The 26,025-nt window shown below is 38.7% G+C and overlaps 1 protein-coding gene across 4 annotated transcripts in view; it reads right to left on the bottom strand.

Annotated features, from left to right (window-relative positions):
- LOC103149466 (neurobeachin-like) overlaps positions 1-26,025 on the bottom strand; it is a 218,122-nt gene that overhangs the window by 86,405 nt on the left and 105,692 nt on the right. For all 4 annotated transcript variants that reach the window (XM_016679957.1, XM_016679956.1, XM_016679955.1 and 1 more), the window contains 7 exons: positions 22,292-22,452; positions 20,945-21,071; positions 19,485-19,612; positions 14,599-14,660; positions 9,111-9,175; positions 6,938-7,046; positions 4,367-4,533 (listed from right to left, as the gene is read on the bottom strand). In XM_016679957.1, coding sequence (XP_016535443.1) covers positions 4,367-4,533; positions 6,938-7,046; positions 9,111-9,175; positions 14,599-14,660; positions 19,485-19,612; positions 20,945-21,071; positions 22,292-22,452 — 819 coding nt within the window. The remainder of the gene's footprint in view (positions 1-4,366; positions 4,534-6,937; positions 7,047-9,110; positions 9,176-14,598; positions 14,661-19,484; positions 19,613-20,944; positions 21,072-22,291; positions 22,453-26,025) is intronic.

Here is a 26,025-nt window from a genome sequence, read left to right on the forward strand (position 1 = left end):
GAGATAGAGTGAAGAATTTGCTCTAGGGGAAAAAAAAAAAGACAAAAGGAAACACCACAGCCGCAACAAGATTAACTCGAGGTCATCAGGTTTAATGAAGACAGACACGCGAGGTTCGGCGAGGGATGAGGAACCACACTGTAATGTTAGAAAACTCCCCAGGATCACCAGCTTTCCAGCACCAATCTTTTACAGAAGATGTGGCACATTCGAGCAATGCCCAATTTCAACACCCAATGAAATTGATGATTATGTGAATGGGCCCCTTTCCAGATATAATTAGCACAGTGTACAAGGTTAAGTGTGGCCCAAGGGTAAAGAAAATGAATATATTGGGAAGCCAGAACAAAAGGACCATCATGTTTAAGATAAGGTTCAAGTTAACAAAGAGCAAACATTTGTAATTGCAGGGTGTTTTTAAAGACGTTGCATATTTTTTAAGAAGTGATGGGTGAAGTAGTGGCTCAAACAGAAACAGTTGAACATTATATTTAACTTTGCTATACCCATACCAGACTCTGCAAATATAATACATATAAATGTGTAAATCTGCGCATTTTGATATCGAGCCAATACTAAGTAAATACAGGGTCTGTATTACCAATACCAATACCGATAGTATACTTTTTATTTAAGATGGATACATCATTAGATTTCTTGCATTTATGTGTTTTGTGGTGTGTTCCTTTGAAACATTTTGCTCAAACCTAGGACATAATTTGGATGAAGTTTAAAGGTGTTTGCAAAATACTTTAAGATACCAACATGATTTCTGTTATTTTCTTTTCCTAGACAAAGCAAAAAAATAAAAAATAAAAAAAAAAAATTAAAAAACCCTCATTTGAAAGCAAATCAAAGCAAATTAATTTTTGATTTAGAGTTGGAAAAACTACATCAAAAATGATTTTGCTTCAATTTGCTTTCAAATGAGCATTCTTTTGCTTTGTTTGTTTAAGAATCAATGCCCACCATGGGCCCAGATCCGGATGTGAGAAAACATTATACATCCCGCTTGCCTAGATGTTGTTACTGCTATCATTTTTATCACCAAGTTAAAGTTTGTTTATCTTGTTAGACTCAACCGGAGACCGTGACCTTTGTTTTCTGCCCCCAAAAGGGACATCAGACCTAAAGCCCTCAGAGGCTTTAAAGCCCTCTAAAGGTCCCCACCCCCCACGCAGTAGGACACTTCAGTTCTATTAGAATTGATAACCCTTTCAGGCAAGACCAAATACTCTGGGCACATAGTGAGTAAAGAGGTTCATTCCATCACAAAGTTATTATCCACGGGCAGATTGTTACCATTCATCACGTGCAAGAGATGAAACTCGCTGTTAGTCAAGGGAAACGGCTGTTTCACTGCCTTGCCACAGATCAATATGTGCTGCCATTTTCCTTTCTCCTTTGCTACAAAAAAGTAATTATACAGAAGAAATGTTGACAATCAATAGACTAGTCAGGTAGGGTTAAGGGCTGCCATGGAGGGTAGCAGAGGCTCCTCTGTCAGCTGTCAGGGATTCTCAGGTGGGACGGAAGAGGTTTGCTTGTTTCGGGTTTGTTTAAAATTTATCTAGTGTGCTGGAAAAGTACTTGAGAATGCCAGAAAATATGTGCTCCATCAAATAAAGTTGCAATTCAATCGACCCTCTTTTATTTTTACAGGGACAGGATTTATAGTAATGCGACTTTAATGTCCTCTGCTGAAAAAGTGGCGGACATTAGCCGTCAGTGTATTCATCAGTCTTGCCTTGACATCTACTTTCACTTCGTATAAGTCTGAACTTTATAATCTGCTGCAAGGGTTCAAAGGTCAACAGCAGAGGGTACCAGGGGGCAGAGGAAATCACTCTCTTGCTGGGAAAAATTCTGACATCCAATTTTCAACTTGATTTATCAGTGTAAAGCTAAAATTGATAGTGTGTCATTACTGAGCAGAGAGCTGTCTTGGAGAGATGTATCAAAGTCTCCTCATTTTGATTTAGCACAGTGGATCAATACAACCCTATACTGTTTCAATTTGAGGAGTATTGATTTTTCTATGCTGGCTCTATACAAGGGAACATTCATCATCAGGCAAGCATATAGTATGATCAAACAGGCCACCGTAGGGTCTGATCTGCCTTTTCTTCAGTCTAATCGCATGACTGTAGCAGCTGTTTTCAAGGCTTGTACAGATTATTACCTCGTAGCTGCCTGTTGTCGTTTATGCTGCAGCACACTTTCCTAATGGTGTTTGGAGCAATAAGAACGGCACAAAATAAAGTGGCGCACAGAGAGGCAACCTGCAAATGTCTGTAGAAAAAGACGAAACAGATTAATCTAATTCTTATCCACCTAATGAGATCAGCTGCAAAGACACACTGGTGGATAAGCAACATAAACAAGTCACAAGTTCCATTCAGTTGCCGTCCTAAGAATAATTTAATTTGTGATATTCTGTGCTAATGATAAATATTCTTTGGCATATCTCCAGACAGGATTTAGCAATAAAAAGGTAAAACAGTTTCTGTGTATGAGGATGAAAACATAACCAAGTAAAGGCTCTACACACACACACACACACACATGCACACGCACGCACACACACACACAGTCAGCCATTCACAGAGCCTGGGGGCTTTATATTTTACAAGGGCAGCATAAATGGGAAAGTTAATGTAGCAGTGAATAAGAATAAGCTGCTGAACTGCAACACTGCCTTGAGCTTGTGAGCATATTGCATCATTTTTCTTCACCAGCAGGTTACCATTAAATTTGAATTTGTTGGAAGTTTTGTTGTATCATTTACAATGCACCCACACTCAATAACCTTTTGTTTCAATGCAAATGCTGTGCCTCCGGGTGGGGCTCCATAAATATTTGAACAAGAGCCCCAAATTCAACCCAGCACATTTTTATGGGTTGCTAAGGTTTAGTCAGATTTAGAAAAAAATAATAATTTGCACTTAGACACTGCAAAAATTTTACACTCAAATTATTAGCATAACAATAAATGTAATTTTGCCTACATTATTCCTTTGGCACAATTTTTAAATAATTTGTAATATTTGAACGCTCTCCTAAATACTCAAAAGCTAGCAGAAAAAAATGGCATAAACAAAGCCAGTATATAGCATTACCTACGACATCCAAGACAAAATGACACTGTAAAGCTTCCTGGATTTGACAAACTTGATTTAGGATAGAAAAAATAATACAGGGTGTCTGCAATGCATCTTCAAACTGAATAATAAAATCAAAATTACTGTTTCAGCAAAGTGTTAAAGTGCCATTCCTTTCATTTTTGCTACTGTTGTTCTGGTGCTAGCACAAAGAACAGAAACACATAAGCATGTATGTATATCTGAAAATCTCAATCACACAACTGTGAGCTGAGCTTCAACGTTAACCAGATAAAATATCTCAGCTATTGCCTGGAAACTTGTCAGAAAATGAAACAAAAAGTCAGCTTGTAATCAACACTGGACAGATTTTAGCTTTATCTGTGTGACTGAACGGTCAGAACAGAGAAATCTGTCAGTGAACACAGGAAACAGATTACACTGACAACAACATTCAACGGTGTAGAATTATTATTTAAAAGAGTGAGACAGTGATAATAGAAGATGCTAAAAAGTGTCTAAAATAAGATCATTTCATTTTTGCTCTTTGAATTTCTCTGACACACACAGTGTGACGTTGTGTTGCTGATGTGAAAATTAATAACCGCTTACAATGTTCACCAGTTTTTCAGTGCTGTTCATCTGTTATATTTTAAAGTTTTTTGCAGATAAACTAGAATCAGCCAAATAGCCAAAATCTTCTGATCAGTGCAACCCTAATATATCTGACCATTTCAACAGGATTAATTATACAGTCTTTGGCTAAGTGGATAAGATCAAGCTTAAAGTTTCGATTATAACTGGGTTTTTTCACCACTGAATTTGATGTAGGAAAACCAGAGAGGTAAGTTTCAGAGCAGAAGAGCCACTTGTTATTTTATCAGGGTTCGTAAGGGGACGTCCAGCTGCTTCCATCAGGTGATGTGCTTTGTTTTGCAAAATGTCAACGGAAACCTGGACAATGGCACAAAGAGAGAAACCCCACCCCCCCATCCAAATTGCTTCCACCCATGTATGTAGGACAACTAGCCAATCAACTGTCCCCTGGGGATTAGGCCTCTCCACACTGTAATTGCGTTTGCTGACCCAACTGGTAACCCCATCGAATCCTGGGAAAGTTATATTAACCGGTGCTCCCATCAATCGACTGAAGATCACTGTAAGCAGGTAACTTCTGATGCTCCTGAAGATCAGACCTGACATCGCACAGAAATGGCAGATGTTTAAGACTTAACATGACCCGCAGGTAAAAAAACAAAAAGTACCTCTGGCATGGTACACCCCAGGCCCCATGCTTGTTGGTGAGGATGTTGACAATCTTCTGCTTCAGTTGATTGGCTGTGACATGATCTCTATGCTTAGCAGCACTTATCAGGTGGTCACACATCTTCTCCTCTTCTTTCCTGTCTGCAGCATACTGTGCACAGCTGGACTGATGCACATAAAGAACAAAAGAACAGCGTTAACCTTGTTTGCACGGTGTCCTTTCCCCAAAAAGCCATGCCTGACATTGAACTAACACCATTCAAAAAGGTTCCATTTGAATAAAGTCAGAATAATATATTTCTCCTAATAGAGCATTTGTCACGATGAGCAATGTTATGGCTTCATTCACCACACTTGAGTGCATAAAGATATTAGCGGACAGTTGAGAGATGTATTTCTGCTCCCTTGGAGGAGTGTTATAAATCAAAGACAGCACATGGAGGTAGTTCATTCCCAAACTGCAGACAGATGAGGTTCCCTGCTAGGTAGCTGTGGACGCTGCTATTAAAGAAAAAAATGTTAATAGTCCCGCAAAAAATGGTACATCGCCATTTAAATAGCTACATTGATAATATGAAAAGTTAAATGTCTTGCTGTACAGGAATCGTGCAAAATAAAGAAATAAAGCCATTTTCTAAAGCAGGAATGCTATTAAAATTTTACTTAAATAAAAAAAATAAATCTCTAAAATAAACTGGTATATTAGCGTAAAATAATTTTCCTGATTTAGGGGCAGTAGAAGGGTTCCAGGTGGTTGAAAGTAAACTACAACAGCTCTTGTCTTTGCTTCTGAAATAAGATTGTCTTACTTTTCCACCCTGAGGGGACTCTTGCTAATATTCACAATCTAATTTGCTAACAGAAGCTGGGAGTTAATTGAATTTCCTGCTTTAAATTTGAATTCTGTCAGACACTATACTTCAACATATTCCTCATAAAGCAAATAACTCAATCGCTGCCTGTCACCCTGCATTACCACGTGACTCTGTGACAAATATCAAACATTATTTATCACTTTAAAGCATATGACGCTTCTCCTTGACACCAGCTTAATTGTAAAAATGTCTTATCTGTAACCTGAATCTTCAATCATGGAGAGTGGGTAATAAAGTAATGTCAGCCCCAGATGAAAAGTGTAAGCTGTCTGGAGTTGGCAGACAGGACGGATAGGGCCAGGTACACTTCTCCCCCCCCCCCAACCACCACCGCCCCCGTTCCCTTGACACCACATATCTAGTCGTCTCTTCCAGTTTATCTAGCGGGTCAAGGATCCTCAAGAACTGTATATCAAAAAGCTGCTTGTGGCTGGCTGCTTTTCTAAGATAAGAAACATGTCATTGCTCACATGTACACGCTGTTAACAGAGGTGAACGAAGTGTTTGAGTTGAGGTTTGTAGAGATGCAAAAAAAAAATAAAAATACTTACATTCTGATGTCTTGTAAAGTATTCACACTTACATTCACAACTTTCTCAGCTCTTGTCACTTTAGTACTCTAATGCTTTTTGTTGGGACGTTTATGTGATTTTTAAAAATTCTAAGTGGTTCAAATTGTGAAGAGGGAAAAGAGAACAGTGCATGATTTTGATGATTTTATACCAATAAAGTAGAGAAAAAAAAACAAAAACAGAAAAAAACAAAAAAAAAACATTTTATTCAGTTGTGTTTACTCAGATTCTCTAAAAGTATAATCCAGTCCAGCCAATTGCCTTTGGATATATTTTAAGTTTTATTTCCTGAACAAACCATCCCCAATGTAAAAAAATGACGGTGGCAGTATCATACTGCGGGGATGCTTTTCTTTAGCAGGGCCTGGAAAGCTGGTCAGTTTAATGAGGAGGCTAAATTTAGGACAATCTTGAACAAACATTAGGGGCAGAGGAGGTTCACCTTACAGCAGGACAAGACTAAAGACAAATCCATGAGAAATTTTGGATGTTTATTTGCAAAAAAAAAAAAAAAAACTCTGTGAAAATCACTTTTCTTTTTTCTTTAATTTTATCCCATAAAATTCCAATAAATACGTCAAAATTTGTGGTTGTAACGTGGCAAAGTGTGGAAAAAATTTAAAGGGTATGAACATTTTTACAAGGCTCTGTAAATAAATTCCATTTTTTGTAACATGTTACTACCCAACTTAGACACTTTTGTCATATTGTGTTTAATCGAAGCTTACATTTCAAATGTAATTGGAGGAAAACGGGTTGAATGCACTCTTAATTGTAATCCCTGGAGTTTGCTGGTCACCAGTAATAAAATATTATTGCTTGGGTATCGCTTGGCTAACGCTATGAAAATTCTAACAGTGAAGAGTGAATCCTAAAAAGAACACTATTACTGAGATTGTAGAGTTGAATAGCTGTTTTGCAGTAATGGAATGTAGTAAGTGCTCATCAGAAAGTGCTCAAAATAAAATAGTATTTTCACAGCAGACAACAAAAAAATCTAATAATTTGTAGTAGCTGTAGTTTAGAAAAGAACCATTAATAATAAAAGTCGTGTTTTGGTACAATTACATGAAAACCATTGATGATGTTGGCATTTAATTTGAGGTGGAATAAAAGCCGATACCTCAAACTCTGCATGTTTGTGGACGTCCTCAGCTCGCTGTCTGTTCAGGATGAATTCAGCCTCGTTGGCAACGCGAACAATGTGGTCCTTCATGGCATGGCACAGCAACCTTTAACATTGCACAGCAACAGACTTTTTACAAATGCAATTTATGAGAGGAAATGTGAGAAATACAGTCAAACGGAACACTCTCGTGTGAAATTCAAACTCGCTGTTATTACAGCTGTTCTGTAAAGGCATCAGTAGTTTGTTAGAGAACATTAGTAAATAAACTGCATCCACCAAGACCATGAAACGCACATTTCAAGTCAAAGCTGAAATATACCAATCTACGACTATCCACCAGAGCAAAGAGAGCATTAGAAGGTTCTTTGGTCAGACGAGACCAAAAGTGACTTTCAAACTAATCTGTAGATTGTTGTAATGTAAAAGGACAATGAAGGGGTGTGAATATAGCCGACAAACAGTGTCAACAATTGGGCTGATTTGTCTGTGTTGTACTGCAACAGTGAAAGTCAGTGATTGAGCCTTATGTACCATTAACAACAAACGTCACCACTGAACCCTGTTCTGCACAGTTTCATCTTTCAAAAGAAAAAAAACAAACAACATTCAAAGAGCCCGCCCGGTGCCTGCATAGCTGAGAAAGCTAATCTAGACTTTATTGGGTGACAGCTTTTAACATTTAAATTGTACCATCTAAAAAAAAAAAAAAAAAAACCTACTTCAACAAATAAATTCACTGCGGATATGTTGGAAGATTACAACCCATTTCACACACCATTAGGCAAGTTTTGTTTTAATTAAAACAGATCTTGTTCTTCTCCAGAGCCTCACACAGATTTTACTATTGCCTTCTGTCCCCAAAGAGAGTCATTAATCTGGAGACTACAGTCATCAGCTGCTCTCGCCTCTTTAGCTGTTGACAAGCACTCATTAACAGACAGGAGTTCACAGTTCAAAGAGAGAAGCTGACAACGTGAAGCTTTGTTTCGAAACCAAGAATAGATGAGAAAGTAAGTTGACAAGTTCCAGTTGGAGATGGAAAATAGATATCAGTTATCTACCAGGTATTTTTGCTACACGCACAAACAGAACAATAAAAAAGCAGAAGACACAAAAAAAAACCCTGAAAAAAAGCTGAAAGTGAAGATTTCACAACTAACGTTTCTATGTTTGTTTGTAGCTTTGAAAAGGCAAAGGTGGTTTTTATTGTTAATGTTTGTATTGATTTGTAACTGGCTGAAGTGCATTTCAGATCCATGCATCTTATAAAATAGCTGCAGAAAGATGACATGCATGGATTAATTTTCCATTGATTACTGATATTTTTCTGTTACTATAAAACCTCTCACAAAAAAAAAATAAAAACTGCTGAAAAAGTTCCAGATCTTACTTTTTCAAATTGACATATTTAAAAAAAGAAAAAGGATTATAAAATAACCATCTAACCCACCTACTGAAGGCGTCTTTTCAGTGTTTGACATGGGCAGCTGCGTTATGAAAAAGAAAAAAAGGAAAAAATCTCATCTACTTGCGTAATGTGTCTTTGTACATACAGCAGGAACAACATCGGTGTCAGCCACGCCTTGTAAAGCAAACAGATTTACCAGCCGGTTCCTGCAGATCCGTCTAGTTAAGCAGGTTAGGTGGACACAGTCTAGTGTAAGACTGGAAAATTATGCGTCTGTCAGCAGCACCCTGGACAGCGCCGTGTGGCCCCACCAACTGAACTTCTTTGTTCTAGGGCCAGCAGGGGACAGAGAGAAACCTGCTCGGACCGAGCCTGGAGCCTGGGCATGCAGGAGGACGGGCCAGATGGGTCAACAGATGGACAAGGAGGCTGAGCTGCCCCTGATCTACTCAGAAAAACTCTGAGTCTGGCCACACCCAAACGCGGAAAAAGAGGAGGAAGAAGAAACGAACAGATAGAGGTAGACAGCGCAAGAGATGCTCTGCAGTGTTGTTATTCGTAATTCAAGTAAAACAGCTTATTTGCCTTTAGTCCTCACTAAGAGATCGGAGATTTAGGGTTAAGCTACTCTGCTCCACTTAGCTTAACAGCCTCTTTATGCCTGCCAAGAAGAAAATGATAAAACGTACATTTTGATAATAAATGTCAACGTAAAACCGCTGCTGGGCTGTGTGATTTTGAAATGAATGGTTGAGTTACCTTCCTTCGTTTATTAGCTCGATGAAAGCGAGGCCAGCATTCTTCTGAATGGAGTTCTGCCACTCCTGAAACAAACAGAGATAGTCATTCAAACCAGCATAATTGCATAATTACAATAAAGTAAAAGTCTACTATAAAGTCAAATCCTATAATGTTAAAGTAGATGATGAGGTACTATTTTGATCCACTATGTAACTAAATCTGTTTTTTTTTTTTTAAATGCATATTTCAAGTGTAATTTAGATTACATCCCATAGCTTGAAATTCAAGGGGGTAAAGAAAGCATCTAGTTGATATATCCTTCGAGGAAAAAAAAAGTGATTTCTATAAAAAGCTGAAATTCTGCACCACATGTGAGGCAACGTTTTCTTCCTCTGTGAAAAGATCTGTAAACACAGGAGAGATGTAATTGTGGGATGAAATTGTATCCTCTCGCTTAAATACAGCCATTTCCTCCGTCCCTTACAGTGACAGATTACTGAGCAGGCTCAGTGAGCCCTGAAGTGTGCTCCTGGAACGGATCCGAGCCGCGGCCCGGCTGGAGTGCCAGCGCTTGCCGTCTCACAACAGGCTCTGGAAATGATTAAAAAGCAGTTTGAGAGTGTGCCTTTCACTGTGGGAAACTCAGCTTTCCTGTAACCTTTTCTGAGGTGCAAATGAAAGAGAAAACAGAGAAGGCCGCGGTTCACGTATAGGGAGGGGCGGGGGGGCAGGCGGGAAATAAAAAGGAAATCTTTGGGTTCCCAAAGGTTTTGAGCAAATACGTAATTCAAGAGTATCTGAAGATAAGAAGCTCTATTCATGCTCTGCAGTCACACCGAGTAATTTAATCGCCATAAACACTGTACAATAAATATTTTTTTTCCCCCCCAGCAATTTTTTGTGCTTTGCTATTTTGTCATGCTTAAATATTTAAGATCATCAAAATACCTATATGCTATATTAGTATAACAAGAGTTGGTAGAAAATTTTCAAACAATTTCATATATTGAGAAAAAAAAAGAATTACCGGTAACCACAAACTTGGTCCTGTTTGAAGGGTACTGTCCACCTTTTTTAAAACCATGACTTAATTCCTGCTTTTTGAAAAGGTGGCAATTAATAGAAACGGCCTGTTTAGGATCATGCAACAGGACCTCAATCTTATTAAGTCCAGAGTTTGACTAGACCACTTCTAACTAACTTTTATTTTGTTTTTTTTTTTTGAGCCATTGGGAGGTAAACTTGCTGGTGTGTTGTCCTGTCACAACTCATGTGTGTTTGAGCTTAAAGTCTTACACTGATGGCTGACTGTCCTTCAGCACTTTGTGGTAGAGATCAAAAATCTCCTTTGCATTACTGCAGTAATGTGTGGGCGATGATGAGATCATGAGTAAAAGTAGTACCAAACCATCCCAAATCCTAAGATTTGTGACTGTTGGTCTTTTGTTAATTTTCTGAAATGCTGTCAGTTTTTCTCCAGACGTAACAGGATGAACATCTTCTAAAAATTCAGCTTTGTTTCTTGGCCTGAGAAGTCTCCCATGGATGCGAGTTTTGCCGTTTTCTCCTATTTTAGGCTTGTAGATTCTTCAGATGTTATTCTGGGTTCTATTATGACTTACTAGACTCATAGTCAATGCGCTCTTGAGGTAGTTTTGCCAGGACAGAAATTTCAGGAAAGGTTCTCCAGTCCTTAGTGAAAAGCAACTCTTACTGTGTTTCACTGAAGTCCCAAAAATGGCTCGGTAGCTCTTTCCAGACTGACAGATGTTGCTGAATTAGTTTCTCATCTGTTCCTAAATTCCTTTACATCAGGGCTTGAGGTGCTGCCTTTTGGGATCTTTTAGCCTAATTCATGCTGTTGGACTAGTTATATTTACGCAACTTCCTGATTCCACAGGTCTGGCAGTAATTACGGGATGTAATGAGATGAAATTGAATTCAGATTTCCAAAGAATGTAGTTTAGAAAAAGGTGATTCATGATTTAAAAACAAGTGATTACAGCGTCACGCTTTTGCCCTTAGTGAATGAAATCACTTGAAAACTACTTTTTCTACTGATCTATGTCTAAAATGAATACTGGCGTGCACTTCTAAACTATTTAAGTGTGGCAGGAGAACAAACCAGCAGAACTGTAAGTTGGGCAATTATTCGCAGATCTAAAATACAACAGATGCAAAACAGTGACAAACTCTTTACTCTGTCTGTACACGGTTAGCAGCCTTCCTTGTGTACATCAGAATAACTGACACTGACATTATTATGTATGGGCAAATGCTTTTGTGAACAGTTGTCGTGACTGACACATTCTGGTTCATGCAAGACTACACAGTCTGACCCCATGATGCTTTAAGTCAGCGATATGGTGCTGACAAACTGCTGAGCATCTGGGCTCCAAATGTTCTCCATGACCTCCTTCCTTCACATACAGTATCTGCCTAGAAGCAGGCTGTTGTTGATTTAGACAGGGATCATGTATGCCCAGTCGTCCAAGGTTTCCCTCTCGCCACGCTCACGTGACAAAAATAAATACGGAAATCGAGGCAGATGTGACATTCGGGGAGATGCCAGGAAAGTGGCGGCAGGTCAGTGGAGGTAAGGCGCGAGCGAGTCAAATTTGCTATCTTGTCTAAGGAATGCATGTTGACAGCTGAGATAGCACTTCAGAGACTTTCTACTTTTTTTCTCTCTCTCTCTTTTACAAGAGAGAAAAACTTGCAATAGAGGCTGTCTTTGATTGCAGATATTTAAAAAAAAAGTCCTCTGGTGCCCATTTGAAGTGAATCAGGGCTGACATTCTCCCCCTTAAAAAAAAAAAAAAGATGCGGCCCTTGCAGAGCCTGACCAGAATGTGGCGCCTCTAATTAAACTTACTCTACAAAGAATATTTAAATCAGAAAATATACTAATAGTAAAAAAAAAAAAAAAAAAAAAAAATTGCCAGCAATAAAGAACATTCGTATTCTGGCATTATTAGGATATATTTTTCCATTCTTTGGTCTAAGCTTTGAGAAAAAAACAAAATCGCCTAAAATCCCTAAACTCCCATCCCAGTAAACAGCTTTTAGGTCTTTAGAAGAATCACTCTCCTCCCACTTTCATCTTCCTGAAATTCAGCAGGGCTTTAAGTATTTGTGGTGTTTCAATCCAACCTGTCAGTATGTGGGAGCCTTTGCTTTTATCTGCTCAGCTTTGCTCTGTTATAGTCTCCACATCTGGGGGCCTTCCATCAGTAAATCTCTGTGGCTCCACTCTAGAACGCCCCCCCCCCAAACCCCCATATATGTTTAAGCTGTTACAAAAAACAGAGCTGCTTGACCTTTTCATTCAGCTGCCCAGGCTGAGGAGAGACACACCGTGTCTGCAGACGAGGCCAGCCACGCCATGATTGCCATGATTAGTATGCATAAATAAGAAAAGGCAGATCATTAGCACTAATTTATTCATAAATCTGACAGTCCACAAAACAGAGAAGGACTAAAGGTCAGCTAAATGCCCTCCTGGCTGTCCTAAAACATTAAAGCTGAAATATGTAAGGAATGTGTCAAAGCTGGCATGTCGAGGAGGTGTCAGCCAACACTCAGACTGCATCAGAGAAACCTGCTGCGCTGTTTAAAAAAATCACCTGAGATGCTCCCAAAGATATTAATTGGGAGCCTTTTGAGTCAATACATGCCATCTGACCATGAAAAGTGTTAAAATCATTATGAAATTTTGTGCAACTGTTAAATGTTTGGCAGTAAAAGATTTTTTTTACTCCATCAAAAGCTGCAATCAAGTAAATATTTGTTCAAGTCTGTTTAGTTTCTTACACATCAGGTGGTTAAATATGAGAAAAGGGTTATCTGGTGCTTTCAATGATTTTCATAGCCTTTTATGGTCTTATATTCATCTGATTGCCTTTTTTTGTGTAGGTCATCCATGCAGGTCTTCTGGAAAATATTCTTAACCCAAAGTAAGAATATTCTGATTGCTCCCCTAACCTGTGGAAAAAAACCTTCGTGAAGAATATCTGAATATTTCTTCCTCATTTAACCTAATTTTAATTTTTGTTGCATTAGGTTGGTTTTGTAACAAATTTAAGTCATTTTATTTCCTACTCTTGTTTGGTTCTATGCCTTTGTTGAGTTAACCTTTTTGACTATATATTGTGTTCCTCTTTGTGATATTAGCTATACCACTTAATAGGATTTCCTGTGCTTCTTAATTTTTATGTCTACCTCTAGTATCCCTGCATCATTACCACATCTGTATTTACTGTTTCTCCACATGCCAAACCCTCTTCTGTTTCACTTTTTGTGCTAATTTTCTTGCTTGAGACTGAGTAAAGATTACTCGACACACACATAATCACAAGCTGATAAACTGGAGTCAATGTCTTGCCAAATCACCCTTCAAAATGTAGAAAAAGCAGTGCATTTAACCAGCTAGCTTTCCCCTGAGCCACAGCCTAAAGAAGCAGAAAAAAATAGCCATTACAGCATTATTATTTTTCAATCATATTAGCTGCTAAGATAAGTAGATTGATTATGAACAGAGGAGAGTTAGGAGGTAATACCTCATCCCTAGTTGAAAGGCTGTAGACACCCAGCTATATAGTCCAGTTTCAAGGTCTCATGGTCTGATCAATATCTCAGCCTGGGTTTCATCCCCAGAGCCCCTAATGGCAGGAACCTCTGGAGCCTCAGTAATGCTATCTGTTTAAAAGGGGGGATGGACTCAGGCCCTTAACGGCATGCTGACGCTTTCATCTGCAATAAATCCTAGAGCTGGAAAGACAGCTCACCATAGATACTTCACAGACCAAGAAGCATCACAAAAAGTAGCCCTTCAAAAACTATCACAAGAGCAACAATATTTCAGTTCTGGCTGCCCCATCTATGCACTTTTGCTTTTTTATTTTTTTTTTCAGGAAGGCTCCTGAATAATGACCTCCATATAACATAGGTTGAGCTCCCTGCTGCACGGCACTTTGGATTTTGGATGCCAGGGAGCGAGCACAGTGGCGATCTACCTCCTCCAGTCTCAGGCCCTGCAGTCTGGATCCACAGAGAGGCACCAAGTAATGGCTTCCTTATGGGCTCCTGATGCAAGACTGATGGGCTGACAAAAGGTATGTTAAATATCTCCTGTTGTAACTGCTACATCAGGGCTCTGACCTTCTCTAAAACATGGGCTTAACAAGGGATTCAGAGGGTCAGCTCAGAGGTGATCAGTCACTTGCAGGGACATGAGGTGGGGCTCATTTTCTTAAAGGAAGGTTTGGGATTAGTGCTCCCGGGTGTAGCGAGAAAGTCATTGGGTTGTCAGAAAGCTGTATGTCTCTGATTGGCTTGGGCAGTTTGCTTGGAGAAAGCGAACTAAAATGATATGCACATGAAAGCTTAAGCTCCAAGATAAATAAGACAACTTGTTCTCCAAGGAAAAAAAAAAAAAGAGAGGAAAAAAAGAAAGAAAGGCTTTCAAGGGATGATGGGGGGAATATATATATATATATATTTTTACCTGAGAACAAAGAAGCATGACGAGCTCCACTACTGAGGTGCTTGACTTCATACATACGAGACCTATCAAGACAGCAGATGAAAAGAATAGATGTGAACCAGGAGTGTAGGTAGACGTGTTTCAAACAGAGAATCTTTGAGGATCAATATTTGCTGTATTAGTTAAGGCAGAAGATGGTGTCGCAAAGATAAACAATGCAGCACAGACATTAAAATTTCACCTGGATCCGCCACCGGATCTGGCTCCAAACTCTTAGCTGTGTTTCCAATTTGCTATTAAACTATTTAAGCAACATCTGCAACAGATAAGCATTCTTCACACGACCACATCTACATTTACACATTCCGCACGCTCACAGCAGACATTCACGGCTTCTTCCCCCAGCCTCCGTCCTGCAGACGGTGAGCCACCGAAGCAGACAACTCTAATGAAACATGGACAGGTGTGAAAAGCTCATTTGTAGAAACGGTGCCTGCAACTGGTTTTATATTCTGCGCCTTTCTGCTGCACCTGGAGAGAATCATGAGAGGTGCAATCAGCAGTGAAAGTAACTCTCAAGGACTAATTAAAGATGAGGCGGACTAAAACTCAATATCGTACCCGTGATTTGGTTCAAAAGATGGGGTTGGGGTGATAAAAGAGACTACAAAGCCTTGCAAAAGTGTCCATATCCCTTGAACATTTTCACAGTTTGTTACAGCCAAAGCTTTAGAGTCTGTTACCAATTTTCTGTAAAAAGTAGAACAGAGTTTTCAAGTGGAAGGAAAGTGATGGATGGCTTTAAAACACCTATTGCAAAAAAAAATTGCATTTGCTTTCATTCCCCTTCACTGCCATGCCCCTAAATAAAAATCCATTGTCACCAATAACCATAAGAAGCCACTGTATTAATAATATATTTTCTGAGTAAATGCAACTGTGAAAGCCTCAGATGTTTACGCAAGAACGCTATGGAGGAAAAAGCACCATGAAGCAAGCAAAACATCAGACTGGCCAGAGAAAAGGTTGTGAACAAGTTTAAACCAGGGTTACATTATGTAACATAATATTAGGTTCCGTCCATCATCCAAAAATGGAAAGCGTATGGCACAACTGCAAACCTACCAGGATATGGCCACCCACGTAAACCGACAGACTGGGCAGAGAGAGCATTAACCAGAAAACACGCCAAGAAGCCTGTGGCGGCTCTAAAGGAGCTGAGGAGACCCACATCTCAAGTGGGCGAATCTGTCGACACGACAACTGAAAGAAGAAAGCCGTTACTGAAAGAAAGCCATAAAAAGTCCTGTTTGCAATTTTGCACCAGTAATGCAGAGAAGGCAGCAAACAGAAAATAAGGTTGAGACTAAAATCTTTTGGCATTTTTGGGCTACATGCTAAATTGTATGTGTGACACATAGCTTTTTTTTTTTTTTCTTCTTCTTTATGTAACTCACTCTGCATAAACCTGAGACTGGGATGGAAATTCATGTTCCAGAACAACAAAACTCTCTAAAACTCTGCAAGAACTACAATGGAAGGATTTTGATCAAAGTATGTTCATGTGCTGGAATGGTCCAGTCAAAGTTCAGAGGTGGATACAATTGAGAATCTGTGTCACGTCTTAAGAATTGCTGTTACAAACCCTCTCCTTCAATCTGATTGAGTCCTGGTTAACATACAAGAGCATATTTTGGGTCTCTAGATGAGGAAAAATGGTAGAAATAACCCAAAATTACCTGCAGCTGCAATTATAGTTAAAAGCGGTCCTAAAAAGAACTTAGTTCAGTTGGGCTAAACACATACTTACCACACTAACAAGTTGCATTTCTTTCTTTCCATGTCACAATTATGCAATGTTTTCTGTTAGTATTTCACCCATTACCCAAATACATTGTTGTTGTAACACGGCAAATTGTGAAATATAAAATCAAGGTGTATGAATACATTTGCAAGGCACTCCATTCTTAGCTTCAGTTTTGCAATTGCAAAAATATTTAGGAATTGTTTGGACTTCATTGTGCTTAAGTTGAATCAGTGCAAGGAGAAAAAAAATCTGATAAAAAAAATAATCTACCTCCCAAAAAAAGACATTAAAGTTTAAACTACATGTAAATTTAAATATGCAAAAGGGCTAATCTGAGTCGGCTAAATGGAAAATAAAGTAGAGGGAAAAAAGAGGGACTAGCACTGCAATGACACTTTACATCTTTGAAAACTCCTTTTGATTTTTTTTGCAGTTGAAGGTGCTAAATTCATATGGAGTTAAAATGAATACAGTCGTTTTTAATACAAAAAAATAGCAAAATAAAAACGGATTGATCATTTAGAGGTGTCCTTTTCTTGTTCCGTTTAACAGCGGAAACTACCCAAAGGAACATATTGTAAGTACTCTAAGAGGAAGTGACCCTTCTCTTGTACATGGAGTGCCACGTTTGACCCCTTGTTATAGCAGTGACATGCGAGCCATAAGTCAGTCCGGCCTGACAAGGGAGTCAGGTGGCCGACTGACCCTGGCCTTGTGCTGGTAGACAAACTAAATGCATTCTATTTAAACACTCCCTGCCAGTCCTTTCCTGTAAACAGCGCAGGGTTGAGGCACGGGTGAATGTGGCATTGTGGGGTGATGTGGCGGCAGGCTGGGCCACTCAAGGGACAGCGAGAAGCAGGCGGCAGGCATCACAACAGCAGCAGTGTTCGTGCACAGCCCTTACCCACCAACTCCAAGTGTGAAGCTCTTAGTGCACTCAACATAATTGCTGCAGTGACCACGCATCTGAAAAGGGGGTGAAGGAACAGGGTGAGGGAACGGGGCACAGGGGGCACAGGAGGGCTTGACCCAAGGCAATCAAAAGAGTGATGGATGGGCGGTAATTACTGGTAAATGGAGCGCCTTTGCACTGCAGCACAGTATTTCAACTGTGTGCCTGGGAAGGTCCAGGAAGAAAAGTAGAGAGAGAAACAGAAAGTACAAAATCAGCGTGAGCACAAACAGACCGCGGCGAATTCACTCAGAGGTGGCTCAAAACACAGCTAAGCGTTCCATAAGCGTCCAAGTGTAAGTGTGTGCTTCTTATTTCAGATAAAGTTGTTTTAATCCAGAACAGAAAGTGCTTTTCAGAGACTCAGACAGGGTTAAACATGTCTGGTGAAGAGCGCAGAGGACCCAGCTGTCTATCTACGACCTTGTTTGTGGGGTTACAGTCTGCAGCCCGAGATCAGCCTTGGTTTGTCAGCTTGGTCAGTCTGCTGACAGACTGTGAGTGAAAGGGTAACAGACATATTCACACTTGTCAAGGCTTTGCTACCTGAGTTTTCTTTCCTCCCTCTTGACATTGAGCAAGAAGCCTCAGCCAAACGTCAATCCAAGACATCTTCTCAACATGTTTGCGGTGCAACCATGTTGCGCGAGAGTAAAACGTCTGGTTGGTGCAATGTTTGAAACGAGGTTTGGTTCGGTAAAGGGGATTACTTTTCGATTTTCGGAGTCAACAACAAACTGAAATGAAAAAGAAAATAGATTTTAAAAGAAAGAAAATCATAGAAATTCCATTTATTTTAATTTATGATCTAGATAAACACATGTGCTTTGTCAAAGGAATTCTAAAAACGTCAAGGGAGCGCATTGTTTCAGTGGGCTTCACTCCACTGCATCTACTGCAGTGGTTTAAGTTTACTTCTACGAGAAAGCAGCTTGAAAATGAGATAGAATCAAAAATTATTTTGGCTTGTAAGTTAAAAGGCAAAAAAAAAAAAAGTCCACAAATATAATTTGCACTGTGCACACCCAGGCAAACATTTTGCAGACAGAGCGTCGCACATGTGCATGCCGACTGAAGTGCCATCGTGATCTTGTGAATGCAAGCCAAAGCCTGGGGAGCAGTGTGTAAACGCTCTCTCACACGAGTTCATGAGGTTAGGCACAAAAAGTTCCGACATGATTTCAAGCTAAAGCTGCCGTGAAATGGCGTAGATGTGTTTTTTTCTGTGTAATTTTGCAGTGAACAACTGAAACTGAAGGTTAGGGACGATCAAAAATTGTTGGGATACCTTCAAATCCGCAAGCATTACGCACACAAAAAGCTAAATATTTTCATTCATAATGTTTAAAGTTTATTTACTGAGTTGCCAGAAAATAAATGACATAAGTTTTCAATGGTTGGATGTAGCACAGAGCAACACAGCACCACAGGCTTCCCCAACCTGTTGCTGCATACTGGTCAGCTGGCTGAAAGGAAACTCATACATACAAATTCTGGTAATTCTGGTTACTCAAGCAGATAGTGCAGCTTGTTATCCAGCTAACATCAACTCCCAGTCTTTGTTCAAAAGGTGCATTATTATGAACAGTAAGCACTGCTAAACTATTATGATACATAGCTTTTCAAAAACGTATAATTTTACATAAAAAGTATTTTTGTGGTAAATAAAAGTAATATCTTATTTTTCTTTAAAAAAAAACATTCTTTTTTTTGTTTTTTAGTGTCAACAATAAGTTTATACCTACGTTTTATTTATTTTATTTTTATTTTGGCCATTGAAAATATAACAATACCTGACTGCTAACCCCAATTTTCTTGCAGCAAGTTATTAGAAAATGCTACAAAAGCCAAAACAGAAAAAAAAAAAAAAAAAAACTTCTGGATTTATTTGTGTGGTTGTAAAAATTAACGAGTTTGTTTAAAACTACTGCATCCAGGGAGAAAACCAACAAAGAAAACCAAACATTCGTAGGAGATGAAAATATTAGGAACTCCTGCTTGTGTGCAAAAACTGACTTTCTTGTCCAAGGTTTCTGCTGAGGGTGCACACATCGATGGAGCAGCCAGTCAAATTAATACTGTACAACAGGAGGCTGTACAACAGAGACATGAAAGCAGACAGCATTTAAAATACAACAACCATACCTTCGATTAGTAACTCCTGTCCATGGCTGCCCAACAGAGTCCGTGACAGGAAGGGTGCAAAGTCCACAAAGATCTCTCTCAACAAGGGAGCCACCTTCTCCAATGCTCTCTCTAATTTTGTAGTAATGCTGTAAAATGATCACCAAAATATGTATAAAAAAAAGTACAGTTAAACTGAAATAAAATGAACATAATGTAACGTCATATCAAGCTATAGTCAGAAAGACAATGAGCACAATACTGCCAGCAGTTAGTCAGCTTTCCAGGGTTGAGGAGGAGGCAAATATCACAAGTGTGGACAAGTGTGGTTGCTATCAACAGAAATGTCAATAACAAGTTGTATGAATACATTTAAGCAGCTAGCTGATTTATTTATTTTTTTTTAGAGAGACATGTGGCCAGGGCTACAAGGGAGATCACAGTAATTCAGGACTGGAGAAGAAGAGCCGTACAGTAGTCACCGCATGAGTCCGCCTGACGTTATCTGAACACCTTCAGAAAATCGGCGCTCTGGAGTCATGTAGCTGTTCAACTCAGACTGAATACAGGAGGAGATGCGAGTCGAGCCTCAGCTTTTCTCTGTGCTCTTATGTGTACACGCAAAGATATAAAAAAAAAAAAAAAAGGCAACCTGAGGAGAGCTGTAGCTTGTTTTCTTTTCCTAAGACGAGCAAAAAGCAGATAGACGAAGAGAGACAGCAAGGCTTGGTGTAGGATTTGGATGGATGTGTAGTGTAATCTGCCCCACAGCCCCAGCTGAGAAAACACAGCACAGGCATAACACATCGGCATAAAACGGAGGATGCAAGCCGAAGGTTTAGGTGACTCGCACAGATGGGCCTGCTTCTCCGTAGGCTGCCTGTAATCCTGTCAGAGAGCTAAAGGGTTTGGGCTCAGAAGGTGTCAGTCCTTTAGGTAGTGGATTATGGTCTATTTCACAAAAGATAAAGACGGAAAGAGAAGATGCAGCCCTTGTAAGATAAAATGTTTCATCAACAAATAAAGATTATCTTAGAAAAACTATATATATACATATAAGAAATTAATTTTTTTTATTTATTTTAGCATAGGCACTTTACTCTCTCAATCTGCAGCAGGAAAATAATATGATCGATTTCAGAGTCTGCCTAAGTGATGTTAGTTACTGCAGCCATGGAAACCAAATTTTTATTCCTCCGGCACAACACTTGGACAAAGACGAACTGTGGAGAAAGATCTTGTTTTGTATGTATGAATGTGTGGAGGAGGGACAAGGTCCTAACCAGATATATGTGCAAAGCTATGCACATGTCAGGCTTGATAAACATGAGTGGGGATTTCTAAATACATATAATCACACAATTAGGATAAATAAAAACATATAAAAAATTCATTACACACATTCAGCTTTGTAGTCCGTCGGTGACACCAACTGAGTTAGCAACACAGGATGGTAAAAAGGTCAAGAAGACGAGTTGTACCTCATATTTTCGACGGTGTCTTCAGGCATGGGGGCCACGGTTTGCACGGCGGGAAGATTTTTACTCGTCGCGCCGTTGACAAAACTGGCGGAGGACGATGCAGAGGTAGAGGCCGCCTCAGCAGCGCCTGCAGGGGAACAAAAAAGTATTCAACATTTATGAAGAGCAGAAGTATTCCTAGCTATATTCAATGTAAATAAACGTAATAGGTTTTAGATGTCTGGTTTCAGATGTCCCATCTGCAAAGTTAAGCGGACATGGACGAACGGATGGATGTTTTAAATGTAAACTTTTTTAATTTTAAGTGTTAAAACCACATTTTAATATCCTAATACTGTAAAACACGAAACACAAAACCTATATGCATATGTGTAGCTCTAATAAAATCAAAGTTTGGCACCCTGTAGACTTCAGCTCAGTTAAAATCATCAGTTTCCCCTCTTGTCTGTAGCCAAGTCAAAATGTGTCAAAGATTCAATTTGTAAAAATAATATATTTACTAAAACTATTTCCTCTCCTAAATTACCTTTTTATGAAAGCAGCAATTATCAGGACACCTATTCAAATGTGAAGCATCACATTCATACCAAAGCAGATGGTCACCTTTAAACTTTTCTGACTAACAGGCAACAAACAGGCAAAAGCAGATCACGAGGTCTGGGTGTAAATGGGGTTTTAGCTAAAAGCAAAGCGCATTTTTATTTGGATACATTTCTCACATTCCTGAGCCAGGGGCTCAAAAAGGAGAGGGACGCTTGATTTCTAAAATTAGCACACTGAACTTGTGGGGAAGCTCCAAATGTTTTGGGTGTTAAAAGGATTCTTTGAGACTAGCAGACAACATAAGCCCTAAGGTGAAACCCGGTCACCAGAGAAGAGGGCCAGGAGAATCAGCATGACAGCAAGAGAGGCAGGTAATGAAATCAGGCACATTTTAAATTTGAAATATATGCGTGTAGATTCATTCTCACTTTTTAGAAAGGCTTCAGTTTACAGCATATTACAAACATGAGGGGGTACAGTAATGTGTGAAGAACGGTATTTTTGAAGAAGTTGGTTGTGGACAGTGGAGGATGATTGGGAACCGAAAGCAAAGAGAGCCATCTAGTGGTTTGAGAAAGCAAAGACAGGGTCAAGAGATCAAAATGGCCAGTTTTGTTTCTATTCTTGTTGTGGCCTAAAGAGAATAAAAACATAAATAAATAAATAAAATAAAATAAAAAACAGGGGGTAACCAGGATGAAAAGCACACCTAAAGTGACAATCATCTAAAATTAACTATCAAATATGGAATGTAGATTTATTCAATTTTGTACATGTACTTCAAGTCCCTTTTGTTATGCCCACCGGTGGTGTTGATCATGCTTTTAGGGGTCGCAGAGGCAGCGGCAAAGATGTTGGGGGTGCTGCAGCTCGAAAGCCCAGGGGAGGTGCTGGTGCTGCTGGAGCCCAGTGTGTTGACCGCAAAGCTGCCAGGGGAGGTTTTCTTCACGGGAACCACCACACTCCTACAGGGAACACAAGGAATGTGTGCAGTTCACACAAAACAAGAACAAAGGAGTGCGGACGTTAAATAAATACTTCACGCAGAATGAAATTTGTTTTAGGTTTTCAATCCGATGATTGAAAACCTAAAACACCTAATATAATACAGGAGAGAAAGAGGCAAAACTCAAACTGTAAAACACGACTGAAATATTCACGGGGTTTAACTTATGCCACACACTGGATGAAAAAAGGGCTAAGCTGATGTGCTGAACGTTTTGTGAAACTAACATGTTTAACAGGGGGGAAAAAAACTACTTAACTAAATTAATAAACAAAAAAATGGCCAAAGAATGATTCAATATTTTTACAGAAAACTTTTGTTTTATTTAATTGTGGTTTTATTTTTAATGCTAAAAATTTTTATGTTTCTAATTGCATTTCCTGTCATTCAAACTAATTTCAGCTCTACTTTCTATACACTTCTGTACTTTATCGTGTTTAGTTCAGTTTTTTTCTTTTTTTTTTTTAGGTTTTTATTTACTGTGAGGTGTTTTGTATGAACAGTGCCCTTTTCATACAAATAAAATAAAAACCTAATTAGTAAACAACTTAGGACATAGGACCTGTAACCTTTAAAAATGACTTAAATTTCTTAACTTTTGTTCCAAAAAAGGCAATATTTTATGTGAAACAGGAATAAATAATTATGTTTAGGTGACGTAAGAAACAGAAGAAAGTTGTTTTGTTTTTCATGTCTTGCTGCTTTTCGAGTCAGACAGCCTAAGCATGCCCACTCATTAGGCAGGGCATGTGAAAAGTAAACACCCTGACTTGTAACCGCATCTTTTAACCTGTAGCATTTAAAAAAATACACTTGCTTATACACAAGAGACATAAGTAGATAAATGTAAGGATCTGCTTTTGAGCTACTCCCTTTCCTCTACATCTGCTTTTTGCTACCGGCGTCCCTCTGTGACAGTAAAAAAAAAAAAAAAAAAAGAAAAACATTCGAGAGACTCCAAAAGAGCAACTGTGAGAATATTACTAACAGGACTTTGGATAGGAGGCTTTTTTTTTTCTTTTAAAAACAAAAGGGAAAACCTAAATGCACGTACGTATTTTTTGAAGTTTTATTGTATGTTGTTAGATTTAGAATTAAATATATTTTGTTTCACTGAAAACAGTAACAAAAAACTAAAACTAAAAAAAATAATAATCCCAAGACTATGGATTCACCCCGACCCAAGGAAAATAAATAAAATGGAAAAACAAAACAAAAAGTAATGAAGATGAGTTTTGATCTTTAACATGTTAAACTTGAAACGTCCCCAACTAAAAGCTCTCTAAAAAGAGGTTTGTGGTTTTGTGATCAATCTCAGCAAATACTCACTATGAATTTGAATTTGCTCTCACTGTTGTCCCTTAAAATACCAAACATCTTTTTTGTGCGTATTTTCAAAAATGAAAAAAAAATGGTGAGATTGAATGGTGTATGCTTCTGAATTAAAATATAATTTATTTCCAGGCTTTTACACACATTTCCTAGATGTACCAATAAGTGTGAAGGCTGCTATAAATAAAGAAGGTATTTACCAAATGAGTTGCTTCACAGAGGTGCTGTATTTTACCGTGCACATAAACCTTTGCTCTAAAAATAAAAATAATTCATCTTGCTTGTAAATTAAATTAGTTTATTTTTAGTTCCCACGGTTAAGGCCGTAAGAAATTAAATTATCTTTACCTCAATTATCTACACAGATGCAACTTGTGAGTTTTGTTTTTTAATTTAATACACAAAAAAACTAAGGACATTAATTATGGTTTCCGTTCTCTATATAGAACTACACTATACATCTCACACTGCTAAAAATGGAAAAGGACAGGTCATTTACAAAAAAAATGTGACAGAAAGCATGTGGAAGATCAAAATAAAACTTGCACATGACCTTTCAAAAGAAAACAGGCAGCCCAGTAACTCAAAGTACTGTTCGCATGCTGTCTTTTTCTTGCCAAGGACTTAAAAAAAAAGGGTAGAGTGACTTTGGGTCTGCTGCAGCTCCCTGACAGTGAGGAGAAGCTTGTCCTTATCGGGTCTGCAGTTGGCCTTTGAGTTTGTGAAGGTGCCAGATAATGTCTCGTTCAATATCCTGCAGTTACTCTGGGTGACAAAGGCCAGGCCTTTGCACTGTCACAAGCTAAGCCTGTTGTCATCTGAAGCAAATCCCCAGATATCCTCGGTCTGCAAAACAACACGCACTTTTGTCGTCTTTTGTGGCTGTTTTATATCCACACTCCATCTCCCAGATCACGAGCAAGAAGCACGCTGAGCTAGAAGCAAACCATTTATGGGTGGTTTATTACCACTTGCCCATATTCTCCTCTACTACACTGCACATTTTGCTCAAGCTTGTTAAAACATTGATATTTTATTTTTCAAAGTTTTTTTTTTTTTTTTGTATTTGAACTACAAAAACTGCATATACAGTGAACATATTTGGCTGCCAGTGGACAGCCAAATATGCATCTTATACAGAGAAAAGCAGTAAAGCAAATTATTTGGAACTTGGATCAAAATCCACTGAATAATAAAGAAGAAATATTCAAGAAGTGCTTGGGAGCTTACTAAAATATTGATACCGTCAGGGATAAGGCTGTGCTCTGAAGAACACTGATTACAAGTGTTATTTATTTAGGACAGCTATCTACAGTTATACTCTGCTAAACTGACAGATTTCAGACCAACACCAGCATGTTATTAATTGTAGAAACCGTGTGTGAATATATTATTGCTTCCCAAAATCATGGCAGAAGCAAGCCTTTCTTTCTGCCTGGCTGAGATGTTGGATTAGATCAGCAGGATGTTGCTAAAACATAGACCTCTTCTCATGAATAATTCATACGTCTAGTGCTCATGAATCATGTATAGATTATCTAGTACATATTTTATTAATAGGATTGTCTTAATTGAGTTGCAGAGAATAAAGCAAGGATTAATCTCAGGATGAATATTAATGAAGTCCATGGCAACTGAAAGTGTAACCAAAGAAATATTTCCTTTATAAATTCCAGATAAGATTCTAATCTAAATTTCTTTATTAAGAAACATTGAGAAAATGTAAAGCACTGTGCTTACAAAAGTATTCACAACTAGCAAACTATTTCACATTTCGTCACGGTAGGACGAGCACCGACTGATTGTGGAGAGTTGCACAAAGGGAAATCATAGCCAGATAAAGAATGAACCAAACAAAATTGGACAGGAACACAAAACCAGAAGTGACAAAAGTCAAATAGTTTTATGAAGTTTAAGAAACACACCCAACAGGTCAGTGATAAAGTTGTGGAGAAGTTTTAAGCAAGATTAGATTATCCATCCCAAGCTTTGAACATTATCGAGAACTAGCTGCATCCAAAAAAAACAAAAAAAAAAAACAATTTCAGGCATTACTGCAAATCTACCAGTCATGCAACTAAACTGACAGGCTGCAAAACATTAATGAGAGAAGAAGCCAAAAGGCTTCTGGTAATTCAGGAGAAAATACAGAGGAGGGAGAATCTGTTCAACTATTAGCCATGCCCTCCACGAATCTGGT

The sequence above is a fragment of the Poecilia formosa genome, unplaced genomic scaffold (genome assembly GCF_000485575.1).
Source record: "Poecilia formosa unplaced genomic scaffold, Poecilia_formosa-5.1.2 Scaffold228, whole genome shotgun sequence".
Classification (NCBI taxonomy): domain Eukaryota; kingdom Metazoa; phylum Chordata; class Actinopteri; order Cyprinodontiformes; family Poeciliidae; genus Poecilia; species Poecilia formosa.